Source organism: Doryrhamphus excisus, chromosome 21 (genome assembly GCF_030265055.1).
Source record: "Doryrhamphus excisus isolate RoL2022-K1 chromosome 21, RoL_Dexc_1.0, whole genome shotgun sequence".
Taxonomy (NCBI): Eukaryota; Metazoa; Chordata; class Actinopteri; order Syngnathiformes; family Syngnathidae; genus Doryrhamphus; species Doryrhamphus excisus.
The window spans coordinates 12,365,365-12,380,704 of NC_080486.1; the positions used below are offsets into that span (position 1 = coordinate 12,365,365).

A 15,340-nucleotide genomic window follows, 5' to 3' on the forward strand; every position below is an offset into this window, starting at 1 on the left:
GCGACACAAAGCAAGCTTTGGAACAACAAGCGGAGACAGGATGTTGGATGTAGTTCAGGTAGATCGGTAGATAGAAACCCTGTTTACAATATTCTAAATACAGAGACCTCTCGAGGTGATATAGCACCCCTATAGTCACCTTTTCACTCATATTAGACAATAGACATAATGAGAATATATATATGACAATGTTGTCTTGTGTGTGTTGCTATAATATGCTAATTTTTTTTATATAATCAACTAATGCCAGATATGAAGTACACTTTCCTAAACATGTGGTGAATTTGCCCGGACTGTTTTTAAATAGGACTCCATTCAAAAACATCACTGCTGCTTTCCCCCCCCCCATCAAGTGCAGCATGATTAAACGCAGGCATCATCAGACAGTGCAAACAATGTGGGCGTCCATGTTGTTCTACTTTGTGATGGCTCTTATTTATAACATCACGCCTTCACTGCCGGCATATGCTTCCCCGCACGCACACACACACACACACACACACACACACACACACACAGATGTTTAAAGGAATATATTTTATCATGAAGCCTTTTTTTTTTAATGTCACGCATGCATGCGGATGAATTATCACCACAATGATCTCATTTAAATTTGGAATATTCTATTAAAGAATCTTCCTGCCCGAGGGCTCCACCTCATTACAATAAAAAGCCACTTTAATCACTTGAAAAAGATTTAATCACATGGAAATGCCATTTGTTCGGTCCTGTGATGCGCCGCCATGACGGCGTGATGAGAAAAATACAAAAAAAAAAAAACGTGTGCTTGACATGACGGCGCCGCACACACGCAGGAAGTTATTACTGGCGCTCGGCGTGCGGCCCGAGCCAAGCGTGACCATCGCCGAGGGGGGAAAACAAATCTCTTTCTCGAGTGGGGGGGGGCAGTTCTCATTTGTGGCGCCCCCCTGTGGGATGTAGTCAAATACGTGCTAGCTTGCGTTTCAATGATGATAGGTAGGTGTGATGGCGGCCATGTTTTTCAACCAATCCTGTTCAAGTTTGACACAAATTTATAACCAAATTTCGGGGCAATTTGCCAAAAACAAAAGGTTCTGTAGAGCCACAGCGCCACCATGTGGTGTATATGTTTATATACACACATATATATGTCAAATAACGGCACAGGCAACACAAAAGGTAACAAAAATGGAGACACCCTGCCGGGTTCATACGTACTTAAAACCGAAATAACAGCGCCCCCGCTGGTCACAGTCATACTGCACACCCTTACATGCTACTTCCACTAAGCTGCTGCTTTTTCAAAGCATCAAATGTTTCATCAAGCTGAGTGTAAATGGGCTCCCATGTAGGAGTCGGAATGTTTTGAAAAATGCCCGTGCGTGGGCATCCGCAGCCATTATTCCCTCCGTGCCAAGGCCCTCGGTGCAACATCGACTGAGTGGTGCGTGCAGCGTGTAGTGGCGCTCTTCACTCCAGCATCTGTGCAAGCGCCGCGTTAATACAGGACGCCGCCATCAAAAGCAGACAATCACCGCCATCGTCGTGTTGTTGCGCCATCGCGCTCCATCCCTTTATCATCCCCACATCCCATCCTGCTTCACAAGGCAGCGTGCCATCCCATGTTTGCTCGGAAAGAAAATGGCATGAATCATTGATGTCTTTCACAGTGACACGTCGCTATCCCGCGTCGCCACCGTCTTTGATGCGGCACCGGGAATCACAGTCAAATGAAATGGACGAGTCCGTTTGCATCATAAACGGACCTCGTTAGATGACATTATTACACATCAAACACACGTAAGGGTCGACTAAACACGCAAGCTGATCAGAGCTTTTCTTCCCGTCACTCACTCACACACGTTTCCCATATCAATTGCATAGAAAAGATCCAAGTCTATTTCTCACTGATTCAAGCCGTCAGTAACCAGGAAGTGAGTCCGTATTGTACTACTACTACTACTACTACTACTACTACTACTACTACTACTACTACTTCAAGCAGTATTACTCCTTTTGGTGTTTGCCTTCACTTCAAATGCGAGACTCATTCCTCACCAACGGGCGGCGAAAGCAAGGCACATTCATCCCGACCCCGAGCTCGCCCGTACACGATGGAGCGTACGGATTCAGAAGAAATAAAAAAAGCATGAGGTCGTTTGTTATGGACCGCTGACTGCTTCAAGGGGGGGGGGGGGTTTGTGCGCGTGTGAGAAACAAGGAGGTTCTCGCCCCGCTTCCTTTATTCATCTGGCTGCGGTATATTATGGGATGTCGTCCCTGCTTTGACAACCAGGAGGTCAAGGCGAGCCCGTATCGGCCTCGACCCCTTCGAGGTCCCTCGTGTGATGTCACACTTCAATTGGTCGGGCGCGATAGAGCGGGAACGGCGGGTCAAAAGGTGTTGGAGAAAAAAAAAGATGGCAGCAGGAAGGAAGCAAACGATGGGGAAGATGGTGATGATGATGATCCCGGGGTCAAGGGAAGAAGAGCAATTCCATGTTGGGAAGAAGGCGAGGCTTGCTATCGGATCAGTGGAACACAACACCACTAAAGGCCACTTCATTAGGTACACCTACGCCATTGAAGGAGATCCAAAACCATCCAGCGTGGATGCACAAAAATGTCAAACAATTTCTTCCAATTCTGAAACACATAGGTAACAAAATGATCTGTTCCAGGGTCAAACTGTCACCTTTGACATATTTTGACACGGTTATGGTTACACTAGTAACAACATCCTAAAGCGAAATGCAGCAGCACCCTTGAGTCAGTGAATCTTGAATCTCAGACGGGTACCAGTGAGTCACTATAGCAACTCGTGAGTCAGTGAAACTCAAATCTTCGTTGAGTACCTGTGAGTCGGTGTAACTGGAGTCGATGTTGAGTATGCAAGTCTATGAAACTGAAAAAAATCTGTAAAACTTGAATCTACAAGTTGTTGAAACAGGAATCGGAATAGAGTACCCATGAGTCAGTGAAACAAAAACTCTTAAGTACCGGCGAGTAGCTGAAAACCGAATCATTACCAGGTACCTGTGAGTCAGTGAAGCTAAAATCTTTGCGTATCCGTTAAGCATGAAATGAGTCAGTGAAACTCTGATCATCATCAGGCACCCATGAGTCAGTGAAAGTCGAATCTTGGACCGCTACCCATGAGTCAGTGAAGCTGGACTCTAAAACAGGTACCCGTCGAGCACTCATGAATCAGTGAAAGTCAAACCTTCTCCAACTTTTTTTGACTTTAGCTAGCTGCAGTGTTGACTGTCAGTGAACGAGTTAACTGCAAAAAGTACCCGTGATTCAGGATTCGGAAAAGAACGTGCAAGTGTGCGTCCCAGTTAAAATCCCAGATGATGCTCCCACTGCAAACAATGCAGGGAAGTTGTTTTCCTGCCGTACATGAAGCCTCCACACGCTCAAGAAGAACAACAACAACAAACCCACAAACGTTCCACACGCTCTGCAAGTGAGAAGAAGCTCCCTCCCCTGAGACTTCCAGTGTTTAAGTCGTGCATCTCAAACAGTTTTTGGTGTTTTTTTTTTTTTTTTTCCAAGTGTGCCTGAGTGGAATGGAACGTGGCCAAAAGTTTCTAAGAGGCGCCACAAAGGTGTTTTGTCGGGGGAGGAGATGGCGTGCTTGTCAGCAGCTTGTCAGAAAGCTCGGTGAAGCAAGAGTGATGATAATAAAAGCAACAATTCCTCAAAAGATGACACGAGGAGAGGAAAAATAAATAAAAAGGTCCAGACTGTGGTTGATATCATTCATTATTGAAGTAATTCTTCTTCTGAGGAAACAAAACGAGTGATGAATAATAGATTGATGATACAATACGATAAGCGCCTTGTGCTAACGTTTGGAGAAATCTATGCAAAGTCATTTCCACTCAGCAAATAGAAGAAACAACATCTGTTATGTTAGCATAACTTAGCATGTGCATCTTCATACCAAGATGGCGGATGGCTTGGCATCCAACAGGAGCAGGAGAGCCTCTAGTGGTACCAAGAGAGAACGTCACCTCACTTTGAATCCCATGATGCCCACTGGCCACTTCATTAGGTACACCTGCACAAGCAAAACCTGCCTTCCGTGTTAAATAACGCGTCCAAGCTCCGTGTTGATTTCAATGTGTTAAAAAGTCGGAAAACCGGGAGGAGGAAGCGGGAATTCATTCCCCGCCAACTTCTTATCCGCCATCTGTTGCTGCCAGTCAGACACCAGACGGCCAGCGGGAGGAAGTTGAGACTTCCAGCACAGGCGGGGGGGGGGGGGGGGGGGGGGGGCATGTTGATCATTTTTTACTGCTCCAAGGAGACCATTTGTTCGCCACAAATCAGGAACTAATGCAAATAAAAAGAAATCAAACCGGGGTCAAACTGTGGCTACGGAAAACACCCGTTTAAGTCACCGTAATAACTTAAGTTGATCCCCAATGAGATTTGACACGGTTTAATATCAGGGATGAACTTGTGTTCACTCCTGATATATGAAAACTTATTAGCCACTGAGCAAACTTGACGCTAAAAAGCCAAAGAAGAAGCCAAACACGGCCAGACGTTGACTTGAGGAGCCCCTCCCCCCGTATTAAAGCGCCGCACGAGGCCTTGATGTGTCTATTAAACATGACACGGCGAGGGAGCGTGTGCTCACAGGGCTTTTAGCCCCGCCCACCTCCCCTGCTGCGGTTAGTAAAAGCTTCCAGATGATAAATAAAGCAGTCGTTGGTTTTGCGGCCCTGCCCCGCTTTGCATAATTCATCAGCGGGACACACGCCGCGCGTACCGACGTGTCCACTTTGATCAGCCGAGGACGACGATTAGTAATCTCGGACGCGTGTCATTATGAATTATGAAAAGGAAAAAGGCAGCCATCTTGGATGTGCTATAATGGCTGGCACGGCGACATGAGTCGCTATGGTTACATGCCTTGTTGTCCTATTTTAAATACGTCCAAGAGGTGGTTGCTTTTGGAACACGGCCTCGTGGGTGGAGCTTTAATGCTAAGGACCGCAGTCTGTTCACACCTGGAGGTAAGGAAGACTGGAACTAATTAGGATCCTAATCAAATATCATATACATATAATACATCAAATATCATTACTACTACTACCACCAGGAGAACCACAGTATGGAGGGGCGGGAGCTACCTCCTCTGGCCCAGCAAGGTGCGCTATGTTGGGGGCACAAGCAGCCGATGTGAGGCCACGGAGGTCAGGAGAACCAGACAACAGAGAGGGAGTGTCCACCTGCAGTGGCCCAGAAAGGTGCACTGCATTCGGGCACATGCTCCGAGCAGTCAGTGTGCCTCCACGGAGGTCTTCTGCACTTTTCAAATGCCGCGACACCACAAGCCCCAGGAGTCATAACATGAACATTACACTTGGACACCATGCTAGGTTAGAAGAAAACATGATCAAACTCACAAATAAAGGTCTTATTTTAAGATGTGTAGCGAAGTGATTGAGCGGCTGTAAGGACACGACTTAACCCTAATGGGGACCTTTATGCCAGGGTATGACTTTTAGTAGCTTGTACGGGCGTGTTTGCCAACATTAAACTTGATGCAGTCTTTTTAGCATTGCTACGTAAAGAAGTCGTTAAGGTTTTACTACGTGCAAGTCTGCTTACACGTGGAGTGGGTTTAATATGCCGAGTCGCGCCAAACCATAATACACTAACGTGTTCAAATATCACTTAGGGTGCTACATTATTACAATCATTATCATGATCAGCATTATTATTATTACTATTATGATAAATAGAATGATTTGAGAGCTCTGCCTTCTCATGGATGGTATTCATGAGAAATCCACCCCCCCCCCCAGACCCCCCATGTGTGTGCCTTTATCTGCTCCTCCTCATGCTCTTAATGCAAAGTGCAGGCGCCAAGCCATTAGACCGCAGAGTAAGTGTGACGAGTTGGCTGTGAAAAATAAATGTACGTGACTTCAACCACACACACACACAGACACACACAGACACAGACACACACAGACACACACACACACACCAAGTGTCACAAGTCTGAATCCCAGCTCTCTCCTGAGCCTCATTACCAGCGTGGTGATTGGACCAGACTGAGACAAAAAAAGAAAATAGATGTTTACTCTGCAGGGAGAGGGAAAAAAAAACTAAATGACACCTCAGGGATGAAACCTTTGATTGCTAAAGTACATTTCCATTATTTTTTTTTTGTACCAAGCTAAATGCCACCCGAGGAGGCGTCTAATTAACCTTAAAGGTCGAGACCAAATCAAATATTAAAAACCTGGGCTGAACCATGAGGGGGCTTTTCAAGAAATGTGATTAAGGGATCAATTAAATCAAATTTCTATTCATCATTTCATATCAATTTATTCTGAAAGACTACATTTAATATTGGAAAAATTCAATACGTGATCATGACTAATATATTGTAATTACAACCATTAAAAAAATATATATATACAAAATTGCCATTTGCTTAGCAAGTCTCCAATAAGCCACCAGAGGGCATACTTGAATTTTCAGAATTGCTATGATATGCTGTGATGCTCCTCAATTGATGAACAGCACTTAGGCTCGCCACTTTCCACCAGCAGCTCGCCAGGCTCGATTAGAACCAATCCGACAAAAGATCCACCTGTGCAGCGCCTCCCCCGTCAGAAGTGATGAAGAGGGAGCATAAATCACCGTTTGCATTGATTTCAGCTCAGCTCGGACTTAACGCACCAACAAAGACGCCAGAGGCAGTCAATGAATCACCCTCACGTTCTATTCATGTCAGTGTGCGTGTGTGTGTGAGAAATCACACCCAACAAGAACACCTGTGAAATCCTGCAAGACTGTAAGAAGGGATTAGAGCTTTCACACGAGGCACTCTCGTTTCTAAACAAACCTGCTAAAAGTTCGGAATGCCCATTTTTCTTCTTGCTACTGTAAAATAGGATAAAGATGTGCGATACACAAAGGAATGCCTTTTTGGATTTAATCTTGAAGTTGGTCTTATTTAATCCTGCAAAAAGTGGCACAAAAAAAGTCGCTGTCTGGTTTTACCAAATTCAATCCCTTTGCTGTTCTTCTGCAGCAATGCTAGTCAAAGATCCTCTATATACGACAGGAGAGAGGTTATCTTGTAACAGCTTCTGTTTTTAAACTCTTGCCAAAGATCCTCTAAATGAGAGGAGCACAAGGCTGATTTTATGCAGCTTCTGGAAAAATGCTACTCAAAGATCCTCTACATGACAGACGCACTCTGCTGTTTTTTTAAGCGGCACCAGTCAAAGATCCTCTATACAATAGGCGTGCTGTGCTCTTTTTAAGCACTTCCTGCAAAAACGCTAATGAAAGATCCTCTATATGACAGGAGCGCTTACAGTTTCCTGATTGTTACCGACTTTGCATGTACATGTACCCTGGGGCCATTTGGAGGATTATTATTGTTGATTGCAGTGCTGAACTGCATCATGAAAAACAGCAATACAGTGTGCGCGTGCACACCTCAAAGTAGCAGCAGCAGGGCAATGTAATTCAGGACCATGGACAGCAGGCAGCACTGCCTGTGTTTAAAAACCATGGCCAGCAACCACAACGGCACAACGTGACGTACAGCACCACGGACAGCGAGCAGCACTGCTTGCGTTTCAGTACCATGGACAGCAGCCCCGTCCTCGCCGCCTGCTATTCAGAACCATGGATAGATCCACATTTACTTTTCAAACACTTTGTACCTATTTTAATGGGGATCTGACTGCATTATAATGCAAACAAATGAAGTCATAATGGTCACATTAGAAACCCAATAGAAAAAAGTCCACTACTTGTTTGAATGTCATTCTATAAAATATGTTCAAAGTGGACGAGCACACGTGCGTCTTACAGAGAGAATCTCGTCCTGGTGAGGATGATGATGCTGAAGGAGATGGCGCATCTCCCGAGGGGCGTGAAACGATTTGTTGGTGTCGATCTTAAACCGCTGGCACAGTGACGTCATGGCATCGACAGTCAATAGGTAAAAGTTTAGAAGGGTCCTTTATGGTTGCCCCCCCTCCCTCCCAAAAAGACCCACAAAAAGTACTCCAGCAGGCAACTCTGCGCTCTTCCGCCAGACTGACGAGAAGAAAAACAAAGGATAAAGTGGAGAGTGCATATTGAACACGTTGGACTACTGCAGTTCAATGCAGAGCAACAGCGCCCTCAGGTGGATGAAGTAGTACACTACAATAAATCAACTTCTCTGACAAGCTTTTAAGACACAAAAAAATAAAATATCAGCTGATTTTACCATCATTCATGTATCAGTGGTGTATTTTATATACTTTCTTATACACACAAGATCTCTGATACTCCAAAACAGCAGAGTGCTCCAGTTTTGAGGATCTTTGACAAGCATTTTTTGCAGTAAAAGCTTAAAAACAGCATAGTGTTCCCGATGACACTAAAATCTTAGACTATGATTGGTTGAAACATGCTCCTAATAGAAACTAAATAGGAGTTATACGAGTTCACTATCATAGCTGCTTGACAAGATGCTGAACACTCCACAATAAAAGCTGGGAAAAGACCCAAAAGCAAAAACAGGCCCGAGTAGTCTGGTCCCTGTAGTAAAATTGGCAGCGCTGTTGTGAATTATCTCCAAACACAGACAACTTCCTAAACAGATTAAGTCGCCAAATGACTCAATGTACTCGGCTGAAAGATATCTTAGCATGGATTTCCTTTTGTAAATACATTTGTTAAGAACGGTATCCATGGGACTGGGGTACAAGAGCACAACATGTCATAAAAAGAGATGAATGTCGAGCAGGAGGAGGAGAAGAAGTGATCTTGCATGATTTAAGGTGTCCTAAATGTGAGGAAGATACTAAAAATGTGTCTTTATTTTGGTGGGAAACTGATAAGGCAGCTCTGTGGATGACGCAGTTACTTTTATATATGATATTATATTATCTAATATTGACAAACAGTCATGCAAAACCTGCAGCCGACCACTAGAGGGCAGTATTATGCAGTGTTGCTGTAAAATGTGTTTTTTTATTTGTACTTTGCATATTTTGGTTATTTACCTCCATGAGATGGCCAGGATATGAGAGACAGCTGTCAATATGATGTAACTAACCAGAATAACAATCCCGTCAGATGGTGTACCTAATGTTGTGGCCTGTCGGTGTACGTTTCTATGAAATGCAAATCGACATAAACGGACATACATTTGCAATTTGCTAAACATACACACGCCCAGCAGGGAACATCAGTCAAACGCTCATTGATGGCGTTCCGTGTAAGAAAACTTCACATTTGCCGGAGCATCCATCCCCATCGGTGATTTATGACGGTTTGCATTCTCATTTCATGCTAGTGTGCCTCACGCTGCGTCTCTCCGGACCAAACCGCCATCACCACCCTCCGCTCTAAACGCCTCCATCATGGCCACCACACGCCAGCCAGCCATGGTCGACTAGCATCACGCTGGCAACAACATGAAGACTCAAGTAGACCACATCAAGTAACATGCACGTCAAAACTTGCAGGATTTTGGCCACAAATTCTTAAAACAACAGAAAACCAAACTCTGATGTCTATGTAAAATTTTTAGTGTCAAACCAGGTTTCAATACACATCAGATCCAGATCGAGTGTAAACACAGTAAATCCCATGCATTAGTGTCAGCCTCCCGTATGCAAGAAGATGCATAAACCCGCTAATGGTGCAATATTGATCCAATAACGCCGAGCGTCATGGTGGGACTAACAAACAAGAAGCGTCCAAAGAGTCCATTCCACCTCAGACTTGAGACGTTTGTATGGTGGGCCGGTTGAAGACAGGAAGGGGAGAGGTAACCTTTAAATGGAATAAAAATGCCGCTGACGGTGAGTGCCATGTGAGCCGCTATGTGGAAGATGTACGCCCAAAGACGGCAGCGAGCGAGCTTTGACCTTGTCACACAAAGAGAAAAGCGGCGACCGGGAGAAAGCGGCATGAAAGCCAAGAAAAAGGAGGGGAAAAAAGCTCAGGTGCGAGAAAAGAGCAAGAAGCCATGAATTTTTACCGCCACATTTCTCTGATGGGGGCCATTTTTCAGCCAGAGTGCTGTCATAAACCTCCGCCTTCAACGCGGGGGCCGCGCTCTGAGGGTATCAATTTGGCCCTCGGCGCCACATTCGCCTCTGCCCGACCACGAGAAGCCAATTTGCAACTTAGTCCGCGCACGCTTGCAAGTGTCACCGGGATTCCGCAACGGCAATTTCAAACACGACAGCTTTTACATGCGGCGGATTTAAAAAAAAAAAAAAAAAAAAAAAGTAGTCCTGGCAGCTCAGATGGCTGCTGAGGTTGTGGCGGGCTTGTTGTGAATGACAAGGGAGCGATTGAAGGCGCTGAGGCCTGACGCTGTTGGACTTCAAATGAAACAGTCAATTAAAAGCTGCAGCACCTGCCATCACTTTGCCATCAAAGCCTGATGACGCTATCCTCAACTTCCACCGCCACTGGCTCGCTTTGGGGACAGACCTTCCGTTTCAGGCCTGAACTTTGGCAGCTTTGTGTTACAGCCGACTAGGCCTAGTATACAGTAATTACTCTTAAAGGTACGGGCCTATTATACAGTAATTACTATTAAAGGTACAGCCGCACCAAATGATCCAGACATTATCCTACCCATTATCCAATCAGACACGTGCCGACTCCAACTGATTTGGTCCGTCTGGGGAGGGGGGTCCCATTGGGTTAAAAGATCTTGCTCACGGTGCAACAAAACAAAAACACACCCACCAAAAAGTGCCATCATTGAAGCACATTTTGGCGTAGGAATTATTGACTACAAGTGAAATAAATAAGTTAGCTTTATATCAGCGATGCGGAGCGTACCAATCCCATTTATAATGGGGGAGATAAAGTTAGAGGGAAAGGAGGAGGTCAGTGGCTGCCACATTGTGCACATAAAGCGTACATGGACACTTGCAGACAGCTGGGGAAGAAAAAAAAAAAAAAGACATCTCAGTTATCTTTGCTGCGTGAACGCTCTCACCTATGGGGGAAAAAAAAAAAAAAAAAGTCCTCCCGAGGGGTTGATTTGTGGTTTTTGGCAGCTCAGCCAGACGCCAGCAGCTGATGGAGTGAAAAAGCAGAAATATGAAAGTTGAAAAGGCCACAAGTTGACAAATGTATCCGCTCACGTCCACGCCGCATGACGCCCATGCACCGGCCCGGGCCCCAGAAACACCAAATGTAAGAATTCCAGGACAAATTTAATGCTACACTTCATTAGCTGCACCTGAACAAGCTAATGCAATCCAATACTTGTAGCACCGTTTGCTACACCACAACAGTCAAAACAAACAAGAGTAAACATTATTATCCTTGTAAAAAGCTGCTTTTTATCCATGGAGGTTTTGTATCGTATCTTAGTAGACTTTGCAAGTGTACCTAATGTTAAATGTGAAGCTTTAATGCATTTCTAATCAACACAATTTGCCATAAAGTAGCAGAAAAGCTGCCAAAGTTGCTGGTCTAACAGCGGTAATGAATACAATTACTGGGCAGAGTGCTAGCGTGCATTTTTGCCCAAGACTTCAACGCGTTTCACGAAAACAGATGTGTCACACACACACTTGTACATCTAATGCCTCCTTAATATGTCTGCCTTTCACACTTGGACTCATAAAGACAGCCACGCCATAAATAATACATCATAAAAATCAATAGCTTTAATCCCGTATTTGTCCACACGGCTTTTTCCCAGCACGGATCATGCACAAAGGTGAATGACCACTGGGGGGGAAAATGTGGATTTTAAGCAATTATTGATTTCTTTTAGGAGAAGAAAGCATTCATTTGAGCCGTTTCCCTCAAAGAGAATCAATGCGGTCACATATTACATGTAAAATATCACAGGATGGCATCAGTGGGTGTTAAACCTGCGTATGACGTCGCCTACAGAAGCCATTGCTGATGCTACATCCTGTATAGCAAGGCATGCGAAAACGCACAGTCAGCAACGTGTTCCTTGGCTTTGACAAGGAACACCGGAGGCGGGCTGCACGCGCCCGTCAAGTCAAGTGAATGCAGCATGACAATACTTCGCTGGTAGTCATTTAAATGCACGCCTGCTTTTTTATTTGGGACGGGAAAAAAACAACAAACCACTCAGGTTGGCTAGCCCATGAAGCTTCTGGATCACAACACAAAAAGACTAACACTAAATTAGCATTACAGTCCTGCCAGAACACACAAATACTACATACTAATGCAAAAACATATTATGAACGCAACATGAGCTCCAGCCTTGTGAGAGCATACAAACACATACACGCTATAAAATGCTAGCATTTGGCCTGAAATACACAATACAGTAATCCAGTCCTTCTAGGATACACAAACATGCTGGAAAATGTTGTCATTTTGCCTCAAATACACAACAACCTGGCAAAAATATCTGCAAAAATGTGCTAAATATGCTATAATGCCCTGCAAGAACACAAGCACATGCACACACTATGATATTATGATATAAATGCTGTATATTTAGCTACTATAATTTAGCCTAAAATAAACAAAAACATCTTTAGTGTATACTTCATCACTCCAAGAATACACAATCACTGTATACAACTATCTATTTCACCTTAAATACACAATAGCATGACAAAAAAAATATTCCATATTGAGTTACCATAAGAGAGGGTGTGGCCGTATTAAGCCCCGCCTCCCACCCGTCTCCCCTTTTAATGTTGGAGTCCTATTAGAAGACATTGTGTATCGCACATAAAGACTTTTATCTCCTAATTGCACTAATTAAGATGAGTGTCTGAGCCCCAGTGCCCCCCCCCCCTCCTTAGTATGCACCCCACAGCGCCACCTTCATCCTTACCAGCTTGGAGGCGGCCCCATCGATCCCGTGGGTGGCAATTAGCATCGACATGGCTCCCGCCGCTATCTCCTCTCCTTTGGATCAACACGGGAATAATAAAAGGGGGGGAGAAAAAAGGAAAAAGTCCCCCGGACAAAGTGGCCCAGAGGCTTTACTGACAGTAGGTGGATTAGTGGACCCCCCACCACCCCCTTTCTAGTGGCCCGTCCACCGGGGTCCATCAATCACAAGGCGACACGCACCGATGCACAAGGATCCATTCGGCCTGGATGTTTGGAAGAGTGTGCTACTCCACCTCACTCGCTCTGGATGTCCTTATGCACCCCCCCCCCCCCCCCCCCACACCGTCCCCCAACACACACACTTTCCTCCCCCAACTCTGTCGGCCCCCCACTCTCTGCAGCTTAGCTGCTGAGTGCTACTGAAAGCCCTCTTATGGTACTTTGTCACATGATAGCCTCCTGGAAGAGGGTTAGCCTTCATGGTGGACACCTCCCTCCTAACTCCTCCTAAGTCCTCCTAAGTCCTCCTCACTCCTCCTAAGTCCTCCCAGCACACACTTTCTTGTTCTCTTAATATTCTTTTTGTCAAATTACTGCTGATTTTTTCCATATTTTCTGTTTTTTTCCTAGTTAAAAGGAAAATTATATTTTGAGAACATGCAGCTCCAGAGTATTTAAGACGTGTAGTGAAGCCTTTTTTTCTGTTGAAGTGTTATCAGGGAATCTTATCTTTGGACAGACGTCACTGGGCCGTTTCACGGTAGATTAGAAGTTCTTGTGTTGGGTCAAACGTCCCAACAACAAGCTAGCAGAGAGTTGAATGAGCCCCCCCCCCCGTTTAATCACTCCTGTGACGGGGTGCAGTAAAGCGGCGCTGATATATACGTCCCACCAATTTGCCCTCGTAAATTGTACGCGGCATCGCCGACGAATCGCTCCCAGGAAGCGAACAGTGCCAGCGGGGATTTATGTAGCATTAAACCAAAAAAAAAAAAACAAAAAGGCAGCACAGGACGGCCACTTGTGCACGCTAAAAGACACTAAACAAGCTCGTAAAACCAGAGAGAAAAGTTTTTGTGGAGTTTAACGAGAGGAGAGAAGCTTAATGAGACGAGTTTGGGAAAAGAGAATCAATGCAAACTTTCAGATGGCCGGGATTTGCACCTTCATCCTTTTCATTCACCTGCTCAGCCCAAATATGGACATTAGAGGCGGAGCCACAAAAAAAAAGACAGGAACTTAACTCAGCCAATACTAACATGTAAGTCTATATTATGTCTTATTTTCCCTTATGTCAACTATACAGAGTAATAGGAGGGTAAAGATGACTATAGGGGTGCTATTTCATGTCTACAGGGCTCTAATATAAATTTAGATGGTAATATTTAGAAGGTTGTTACAGTTTTTCTACGCCCCAAGTATAAATATTCCATTTATGAAGGTTGATATAAGAGGGGTTAAAAAAAATCGGAATCATATGCAAATGATATGCTAATAGCTTTTAAAAAAGGTGAGACGGCACCTGAGCTTTTAATTGCTTGAATGGAACAAAAGCACATGCATGTATCCCGAGTCCCGATAGGACGGTGCCTTAGATCCCGTACTTTGGACGACGCTTCAAAAGGCGCCGCCGTTTATCCCGCTAACAGGCCGCAGTAAACGGCGGTGAATATTTGATGGCACGTAACAATCACAGCAAATCCCAGCGAGCGGTGCCGATGACAAACGACGACGACGGGGCAGCACATCCTTTTCCATACCGCTTCCTCGTCTTTGAGTTAATCCGGCGCCGTACTCGGAATTGAATTTGTGTCCCGGCGACGCTTAATAAGTTGACATTCAGCGTGTGACTTGTGTGCTATTCAGATAAGCGATGGCGCCGCCGTGGAAACACTGGCGCTTCCACGCCAAACAGCCCCCATCGCTCATCATAAAAAGCCGCGTCTGGACGTCCCGCTGCTGTTCTATTTTACTGGGAGTGTTATTAATTGGGCCGAGACGCGGCTCCGTGTGGGCGAACTCCACAAAGCAAAATGATGGAAAAAAGTCTTTGGGGAGCGCCATTGGAGATGAAGGACGGAGCGTGAATAAAAAGACGGAAGTTTGGACCGCAACTTTCTTCTCCCTCTTGGCTCCTTCATGGAGACTGGAAGCTTATATTCAAATATCACTTATGAAGAACTGCTTGGTCTTCCTCGGCGCAAAGGATACGTTTAGCTTGAGCTAAAATGATGAAGGCCTGCCTGGCTTCTACGCTTCGTACGCAATGGCGGTACTTTACTAGAAAGTGAAAGTGAAAACAGAAAAATACTTAGTACAAAGTGCTCTTTCAGCTTCACAGTCTTCACTTAACAGCTGTGGCTGTAGGCAACTTCCTGGCATAGTTTTCCACTCCACAAGACTGCATTTTTAGGATCCAGTAGCTTCATCTATCTCTGCATACGCTAAAATGTTAGTTACACTAACAAAAAAAACTGTAATTTTACAAAATAATTCAAATATTCAGAGA

The 15,340-nt window shown here is 44.8% G+C and overlaps 1 protein-coding gene across 3 annotated transcripts in view; it reads right to left on the reverse strand.

Annotated features, from left to right (window-relative positions):
* The window catches only part of LOC131108942 (dipeptidyl aminopeptidase-like protein 6), an 84,424-nt gene that overhangs the window by 50,777 nt on the left and 18,307 nt on the right, over positions 1 to 15,340 (reverse strand). The window contains exon 1 of one of the 3 annotated variants that reach the window (XM_058060404.1): positions 7,841 to 8,718. The exons of the other annotated variants lie outside the window; for them this stretch is intronic. Coding sequence (XP_057916387.1) covers positions 7,841 to 7,954 — 114 coding nt within the window. The 5' untranslated portion in view covers positions 7,955 to 8,718. Of the gene's footprint in view, positions 1 to 7,840; positions 8,719 to 15,340 lie in introns of those variants that run through there. 3 annotated transcript variants of the gene reach the window in all.